Here is a 9066-nt window from a genome sequence, read left to right as displayed (position 1 = left end):
CGCACCTGAACACTGCCCTTTCCTCCTTTCCCCCTTCCTCCGTGAGGAAGAAAGGGCGGGGCCACTTGCACCTGGTTGAGGGCGTAGGCCCTGCGCATGCGTACGCCGTTAACCACGGCGCCCTGCGCACCTGGACGCCGCTAGTAATGCTCTTGCTTCTCCTCTCTCTTCCCTGGGTGGGGAAAAAAGGCAGAGACGTGGTACATACACCTTGGCGCAGGCGCAGACGTACCCTGCCCGCTCCTCCCCCCTCCGCCCACACCTGCAGTGCTCTCCCTCCCTCCTCCTACCCCTCCTCCTCCCTCGCGGTACCTGAGCCGCCTTCAGGGGAGTGTCACGGCTCGGGCTCTGAGGGGCAGGGCACTCTGAGACCCCGCCCGAGGATTCCCCACTCCCATTGACGGTTGTTGGGGGGAATCCCCAATAAGCTTTGCCTCTCCTTGCAGTCCCCCCAACTTCGGAGCCCCTCAACTGTCAGGGGATCCTAGTCTTAGGAAGGGATCACGGAGAGAGGGGACCAGACTGTCCTTGTCTCCACTTTTACAGGCTAAACTTGGTGTTTGTGGACCAAGAGAATTTGAAGGCCCCTCCCCTCTTTACCTCCTGGCTTTCGATGCTGTAGCTGCGTGTTAGAAGGACTTAGAATTTAGCAGCGTCTGCTTGTAGGGGGCGCTTAATGAATGCTTCTTGAATGTGTAATGGATATCTTATTGCTTGCCTTTTAAGGGGGTGGGGGAGGGGCGGGCGGCAGGGGGAGAATTTGGAACTCAAAATTTTTTAAATTTGATGTTAAAATTTTTAGTGTAATCGGGAGATATTTAACGAAATAAATACATTAAAAAATAATTGCTTGTTGACCAACTGACTAGACCTCTAATTTCATCAGTATAGGAAACTTCCAAGTGAGGAAACTCCCTTCTTCCAATGCAAATCAACACCTTTTATGCAAGTTTTCGTCTTAGGGAGTTGTCCCTAGAGCACTGAGGAATGGAGTGCCTTGCTAGAGTTACCCGGCTACTTCTCAGGGGCTTCAAGAGGAAGCCCTCTCTTCACTAGAGCCCTGTGCCTAGTGAGAGGGGAACTGTGAATTGTGGAAGTGAAAGACATAGGTTCTGATCCTGGCTAAGTTATTTCTTCGCTATGTGATCCTGGGCAAGGAACTTCTCTCCAGTACTCATCTTCAGATATCCCTTCTGTGAAATGGAACTAATGCTGCCCGTCTCCCTCGAAGAGTTGTTGCCAATAGGGTACTTTAATACGTCAGTCTTACTGAACCGACAAACATTTACAAGTGTCCCAAAAGTCTTAAAGTTTTAAAAAGTTTTAGGCCGTGGCTTAAACCTTTCCCTAAGACTTTTGGGACGCCCTGTGTTAAGAATACCAAGCACCAAAACCAAGAGTGAGACATTCCTTACCTTCAAGGAGCTGACATTTTAGAAGGAAAAGGGCCACCATACATCCAATTGGTAAGTGCCCGTTATATATAATAGGGGGAGGGTAGCAGAGGAATCAGGAAAGGCTGAGGGGAGCCCTAGTGAACCTTCTGCCATAAATCGAGAAGGGGCAGGGGCGGGGGCGGGAGCAGGGTGTTTTAGGTCTTTCGACGCAGAGTGGATAAAGCAAGATGTCAACTATTATTTCTCTGCCTGGAGGCGGAGGACCTAATAGCTTCCACCTACTCTGCGGATCATCCACCAGAGGTCAGGGAAACCCCACCGCAGATAGGTCAACCCCGCCCCCGTAGGGCCTCGCCCATCTGGAAACAGCTGGCTCCAGCTGTGTTTAGAGCATCCGGAGAACAAACAGCTCCCGCACCCCCAATTCTCCAGGTGGAGCGCCAAACTACAGAGTGGGGTGAGATAGGGATCGGTCACTGGGCCCCCCTATAACCACTGAGGAAGAGGGGTAGGTTGGTTGCTCGGGTAGCCTTGGTCCGCAGTGAGGGCTGAGAAGAGTCCGGAGAGGGCCATGAAAGGGGGTGGTGGGCGGGAGAGAGAACAGGGCTGGGAGGTGGGGGCGGGTCCTCGGGATCCTGGGTCCCGCTCCAGGCTCCTTCTGCCATCTCCACCCCCTCCTTCCAGGCCCCGCCCCCTTCCTCTCGCCCTCCCCCCTCCCCTTTTAAGACTGGCCAGTTGCTGCTTCTCTTGTCTGTCATCCCTAGGGGGGCCGCCGCAGGGGATGGCTGCTCAGAGGCTCGGCAAGCGGGTCCTGAGCAAGCTGAAGTCACCCTCCCGGGCCAGGGGCAGTCCTGGTGGTAGCCCTGGAGGCCTGCAGAAGCGACATGCGCGAGTCACTGTCAAGTACGACCGGCGGGAGCTGCAGCGTCGTCTGGACGTGGAGAAATGGATCGACGGGTGTCTGGAGAAGCTGTACCAGGGCCGGGTGAGGCCAGAGCCCCGGGGAGGGATGGGGAGAAGGATGCAGGACACCCTAAGCCTGGGGAAGCCGTCGTTTGCATCTGCTTTCCGGCTCTTAGTGCCTTACAATGTTAGAATGCACGAGTCCCTGAATCTTCGAAGGGCTGAACTGCAAAGGACCTTAGAGAATATGTAGCAGAACTCCTCCCCTATCCCCCAATTTGGCAGATGGGAAACTAAGGCTTAGAGAAGCTAAACTTGTCTCAAAAACCAAAGTGGTTGCCTTTACCTCCTCACTGTCTATTCCTGTCTGTCTCCCTCCGCTGTCCTCCCGGAACCAACCTCCCTCCATTTTGCTTCTGCCTTTGCCCAGGTCCTCGCTAGGGCCTAGCCTACCCCCCTGCCTCCCTTTTCCTCTCCATAACTACTCCACCATCCATCCCCCTTTCTAATGACCCTACCCCTATGACACTGCAGTGTGACAAGGACCAGGGGAAAACCAACAGGATAGACCAGAAATAATATGGATAAACCTTACGTATAGGCAGGTATACACATAGCCTGTGAAAGTGTTAATGGTGTCAATGTGGGCACTGGGTGACACACACAGACATATGCAAGTAATAGACACTTCTGGAGACACACACACACACACACTCAAAAATACCCTCACAGAAAGAAGTAGGTATATACTAACAGAGTAATACACCCAAAGGCACAAGAAGATACATACGTACGCAGGGGAATAGGCATGACCATGAAAGGACCCATGAACCATCACAAGGACAGCACAGTTTTTCCCCCATCCCTAGACATACTAGACACTACAGCCTTCTTTGTGGTCCTGGGCCAACCTCATAAGCCAGCAGGAACCTATGTAAACAACACTTCTTTCCGCCTGGAGCAGAAAGAGAATGTTTGGTGTTTGGGAGAAGGGCTGGAAGATTTCCAGGAACCAGAGTTCCTGATCTCCCAGTCTGATCCAGCCTACCCCCCCATGCCATGGGGATTGGAGGGGTGGGGAAGGTAGAACCAGGAGACAGCTGATTCTCCCCACCCTGCCACTGACAGCTCCAAGGCAGGCATATGCTAGCCTCCCCCTGCTTCCCCCTACCTCCTGTCTCCCTTCCCTGGGGCACAGCTGGGCCCTGTCCCTGGAGACTGGCAGGAAGCCAGACAAGAGACTGGGCAGATAGCCCACACCCTAGTGCTAAGAACTGCCAGGTGCCCCCCAATCCTACTCTCCACCCAGTAGGGTGATCAGAAACAGCAGGGACCTCTCCTGGGGACACACAGCTTCATCTTGGGGTGGCAGAGGAGTCCGCAAATGACTTTGGGTCCCCTCTTGAATTCTTAGGCTGAATGCCCTCTCTTCTGTTCTCACTCCCAGAGTCCCCAGAGAACCTAGGCATCCTGGAGCTGGGATCCACAAAAACAGCTCCAGTTCCATTCCATTCTCCCCTCCCCCGCCTCCCTCCTTTCTCCCTAGCTCAGACTTTTCCATGAAAGGGCAGAGTCAGGGGCCTCTGGCTGGGGACCCAGGAGACTTATCTCTCCCCACCCCCACCCCCAACCTCAAATCCATGCCCCTGGCATTCCCAGGCAGGACTGAGCCTGCTTCCTGGCTGGCTCTGGGATTCTAACTTGGACACTAGATTCCTCTGCCCCCCCCATTTGCCCTGAGGACCCCTCTTTGTCTCCCCCCATTTGTTGTTGGAAGTTCCTAAAATGGTCTGGGACTTAATCTGTAGCCTCTTCCCCTATCCCCTTCTAGGATACATAGGATCAGAGGAACAGATGTGAAGAGGGTGCCTTAGATTTGGCAATATTCTCCAAGTCCTCCTAGACTCACCTAGAAGGAGCCAGAGGTGTTCGCAGAGCTAGGTACCTGGGGAGCTTTCCCACTAGGAAGGCCAGATTTCTGAAGTGAAGGCCTCTCAAAACTAGAAAGGAATCCAAAAAGCATAGGAAGGCCTCAGTGGCAATGGGAGGGACAGTATTGTATGTGTTTGGGGGGGGGGGTTGGTGCCTTCCCTCAGTGCTTGACCCAGATGGTCATGCCTGGTGGTACCATCTCTGCATGGCACATGCCCCTGCCTGGAGTGAGCCCTAGTCAGCTGGTCATCCTCACCACCCCAAGAAGGAGCTCTGGCATTCCCTGGGTCCCAGAGGGACAAGAAGTGGAAGAGTTTTTGGGGGGGAAGAAAAGGAAGAGAAAGACGAGAGACTTGGGGGGTCCGCAAACCCTAACTGACCCCTGACCTCCTTGCAGGAGGAAGAGATGCCTGATGAAGTCAACATTGATGAGTTATTGGAACTCGAGAGTGAAGAGGAGAGAGGCAGGAAAATTCAGGTGTGTGTCTCTGCCCTTTAGACTGGAAGCTCCTTGAGGGCAGGGGCTGTCTTTTGCCTCTTTTTGTATCCCTGGTGCTTAGCACAGTGCCTGGCACATAGTAGGCATTTACTAAATATTTATTGACTGAGTGGTTGATTACATAGGGAACGAGAAATGGAAAGGGGGCTTTAGGGTCTTGGGGGATGATGAGAGAAAAAGAGAGAGACCCCTGGGAATAGGACAAAGGAAGGACAATAATGGCTAGATAACTCTGGGGCTGTCCCTGTCGGTTTTTACCCCCACACTTGGGCAGAAGCAGTAGATTTTCTGCCTCTACTTTCACTCTTGCTTTGGAAATCAGCATGAAAAACTTCTGTTCCCATTTCTCTGAGGCCCTACCATCATGATGGGAATTGGGGGTACAGAGGAATTGTATTGTGGGGAGAGATTGATTTGTGTATTTCATGTATTTTTTTGGGGGGGGGGGTTCCAGGGAATCTTGAAGTCTTGCAGAAACCCCACAGAGGTAAGTCCTGCTCCTTGTTCTTGGGTCAAGAGAAGGCAGGAGAGGTGGGGAAATGAATATCACCTCCATTCACAGGCCTGCCTGCCTCCCCAAGCTTTATCCAGGTTCTCTCCTTTCCCTTTATCCCCTAGTCCTGCTCTTCTGCCTCTCCAGCCCTGTCCTCTCCTCTTCCCCATCCCTTTTCCTCTCTCTCTCTCTCTCTCTCCCAGACCTCTCTCGCACCCCACCCCCTTTCCCACAGCCCATCAATCACTGGAGGGTAGGAGGTTGGAGGTGGGGGTGGGGTTAGTTTTTCCTCTTACTTCCTTCCTCCCTCACCTCCCCCTTTCATCCAGGATTTTGCCAAGGAGCTGGTCCTGAAACTTCGGGGGCTTCACAAACAGCCAGGCCTTCCCCGGGGCAGTCCTTCAGATGACTCCGATGGGGGTGGCATAAGCCCAGTCCAGGATCAAGCCAGGAGAGCCCCTCGCTGACCAACCCCTCTCCCTTTGAGGCCCTGGAGAGATGCCATATTCCTGTCTCTACGTTCCCCACATCCTTCTGCCTGGGACTATGTTTATAAATTGTATTTTATGTTGTTTTAAAAAGAAAAGTGTGTTTGTGGTTCAGCCATTGACTCCCCTGAGGTTATTTTATCTTTCCCTCAATTCTCTCTCTCTTGATGCTTTTTTCCCTGCCAGCCCTTCCACCCAGCTGTCCCTAGACTAATGGGGACAGATGGAAGATCAATTGAGCCCCTACGCCCAGGAGAAGGGAGTATGAGAACGGAGCACAGCTGGGCTCCCTGGGGACCCCGGGCTCCCTACCTCCTGGCTCCTGACCTAAGCCCCATCTCTGTCTTCCTGGTCAGTCTCCTCCTCTTTTCCCTTCTTGAAGGATGGTGCATCAATTTATTCTAGAATCCTAGGACTAAGAGTTGGAAAGGCTTCTGAGGGTCTTCCAGTCCAACTTTCTCATGTATTAATTGCTAAGGAAACCGAGGCCTAGAGAAGGGAAAGGACGTGTTTCCGCTTTCTGTCCCCAGGGTCAGATAGCAGGGACCCAGCAGAAGGCTGTGGTCAAAACTGGAGAGCTGGAGCAAGGTGGGGGTGGGAGGAAAGCACAACAGGGGAAGAGAGCAAGCCCGCCTGGGCATGGCTCCCCCAGTGGGGGGATGAAGAATAACAGCCCACAGATGGAGCTACTGCCCAATGGGGCAGCCACCATCAGAAGCTCTCTGTGCTACATCTGAATGAATGCACAAGAGCCATTCTCAAATTCAGGAGAAAGTCCAGGCTGGACTGGTTATCAGACTGGAGGAGAATCACCAGGAATGGAGGTGGGGTTGGAGGGTGGGTCAGAGAAAGTAAATAGGCAACTGGGTATAGGAGACACTGTGTGGGAAATAAGAGGGCATAGGAGCCTGGATCATAGAACCTAGAAATGAAAGAGACCTCAGAGGTCCAGCATATGTTCCCCCACCTTCTTCCTATCTAGCACACCTCCCCCCTCCCCCTTCATTTTTTAGAGAGGAGGAAACTGAGGCCTAGGGAAATGAAGTGACTTGCCCAGGGTCCCACAAATAATACATTTCAGAGGTGGGATGTGAATCCAGGTGTACTGCACTGTAAGAGAGGCTCCTGAAGTTGTAGGGGAAGGAAAGAGGGAAGAAATGAGGAAGAGGGGCCAGACTCCCAACTAAGGTAAATGGTAACCTTAAGGAAGTCGGCAACTGAAGGAGGAGCTATGATAGGAGACGTGTGAAGGCTGGGACCTAGGGGGTCAGAAGGGTCATTGAGAGAAGTGGGAAGTGATTTGGTTGGGGGGAGGAAGAAGAGGCTGGGTAGTTGGGGGGGGATAAGGATGTGGGAAAGAGGGACTAGGAGGGATATAGTGGTGATGGTAGGATAGGGTGCTAAGGACTACAGGGACCAGTGGAAGCCACCAATGATGAGGCTGGGGACAGGGATGGAGAGGAGACTGAGGTTGTAGAATGGGGGAATAGGGGTTGGGGGCAGGGGAGATGAGGTCCGAGGGATCAGGGTTTGGGGTTGGGAGGGAGACCACAGAAAGGGATAAATACCCAGAAGAAGCTTGGGGACTGTGGTGCCAGGGTATAAGCTATCCAATGGGGAGGGGAATAGAAGGCAGGGATGAATGAAGGGCAGCAAGAACAGGGAAGAGGTTGGGAACGAGGGCTGGTGACCTAGGGATAGCAGTGCTTGGAGCATGGGAGACATCATCAATAGAAAGTGATAGAGGGAAGCTATGGGGAGGTCAGGGACAGGGAAGAAAGAGGGTAGGGAAGGAAGCACACTGGCCCTGGTATCAGAGGACCTGGGTTCAAATCTGAATTTTGCTACTTACTAGCTGGGTGACCATGGGCAAAACATTTCATCTATCTAGGCCTCAGTTTCCTTATATGTAAAATGAAATTGCTAGATTAGATGTCCTTTGATGTCCTTCCCAGTTCTAGATCTATGCTCCTATAATCCTATAATTTGGGGGCTAGAGCTGATCGGTGGAGACAGGGCAGGAAGTGGAAAATAGTGGCCAAATTTGGGGTGGCTGGAATAGAGATGAAATCAGAGGGGTAAAAGACCCGGGAGGTTTAGAGGTATGGGAGAAAGTGATGGGAAATGCCCAATGGGAGGCAGGGTTGGGAGTAGGGAGGAACCCATGACCTGGAGGGGTGATGCCAATGTGTGGGTAAGAGTTGCAGCAGGAGGTTGGGGAGTTAGGGGGAAGGAAAAGAGGACAGCCAATAAGGCCGCTTGCTCCTTGGATCATTAGACCTACCTCACCACCTGTGAGTTTCAGGAAATGAGGGAGATGAGGAAATTGATGGTGGTAAGGGTGGGGATGACTACAGCCTTGACTCAGTAGCTGGGGATGGATGTCCTCAAATCTCTCCGTCTGCACCCACACCCTTATTGTCTTACAGCTCTTTAGCCTCTCCCTTCCAGCTCCTTACTCCTTTCAGCCCCAGCCCCAGCCCCCAAGAGACATGGGAAGTAGACAGGGACAGACAGATGACTCAGGGCTCTCTGCCAACCTCTTTTCCTTCTTCCCAGTGAACTTTCTACAAGAGCCAAGAAGTCTGCTCCAGTTAGGGGTGGGAGGCAGGGAGGAGATCTGGGATTGTCTTGGGGCTTAGGGGCCTCTTCCTGATGTAGATAAAGAGACCAGGCCCCAGGGGTAGAAGTATTGCCATCCCAGTCCTCAGTCCTCAAGTTCCCCCCCCCACACCCTGCCCCTCAAGTTTCCACAAGGACTTTGAAATTTCTATAGCATTCCAGACATAACAGCCCTGTGAGGCAAGAAGAGTGCATATCATTCCAATTGAACAGAAGAGGAAACTGAGGTGGGGAGAAAGTGAAATGACCTGTCCAAGGTCACAGAACTAAAAAAATCAGATGCGAGATTGGAACTAGCCCTGCCTCCCAACCAATGATGTTTCAACCACACCCACAAATAACAATATCTAAGAGTTGGAAGAATAGGTCCTCACCACTCCTCATCCATTTACAACAGTAACCAAGAGCCAGCCAGCAGCTCCTCCCCCACCTCAAACAGGAAGCTGACTCCCACTCAGGGAAGTTCTCCCAAGAGCAGACGGAGGCCCACACCACTCCCCAGCCCCCAACTTAGGAACTGGTGTCGAGTTCTCTTGTGACCTCCCAGATTTCCCTCCCCTCCCTCCCTGTACCCTTGAGTGTTCCAAGCACCCGATAGGCAGTGTTGTCCCTGGGCACATCCCCATGGAAAGCAAGCTCAGACTCCCCCTTGTGGCCTCGTTGGCACTGGGAACGCTGTTGGACAGCCCCAGTCTTCCAAGATTTCTTGGCCAGGTGTACCCTGGATTCTTG

The 9066-nt window shown here is 52.8% G+C and overlaps 1 protein-coding gene across 1 annotated transcript; it reads left to right on the top strand.

The window, feature by feature from the left end:
* Positions 1-2161: 2161 nt before the first annotated feature.
* PPP1R14A (protein phosphatase 1 regulatory inhibitor subunit 14A) lies at positions 2162-5826 on the top strand. Its single transcript, XM_027855448.1, has 4 exons — positions 2162-2382; positions 4630-4710; positions 5186-5218; positions 5554-5826. Exons 1-4 carry the CDS (start codon positions 2179-2181, stop codon positions 5689-5691), a joined length of 456 nt encoding a protein of 151 aa, XP_027711249.1. The 5' UTR covers positions 2162-2178; the 3' UTR covers positions 5692-5826.
* The last annotated feature ends 3240 nt before the right edge of the window (positions 5827-9066 follow it).

The sequence above is a fragment of the Vombatus ursinus genome, unplaced genomic scaffold (assembly GCF_900497805.2).
Source record: "Vombatus ursinus unplaced genomic scaffold, bare-nosed wombat genome assembly UNPS02010822.1, whole genome shotgun sequence".
In the NCBI taxonomy this organism is placed as follows: Eukaryota; Metazoa; Chordata; class Mammalia; order Diprotodontia; family Vombatidae; genus Vombatus; species Vombatus ursinus.
Note: the sequence above shows the minus strand (reverse complement) of the source record. Positions and strands in the feature narration are given on the sequence as shown.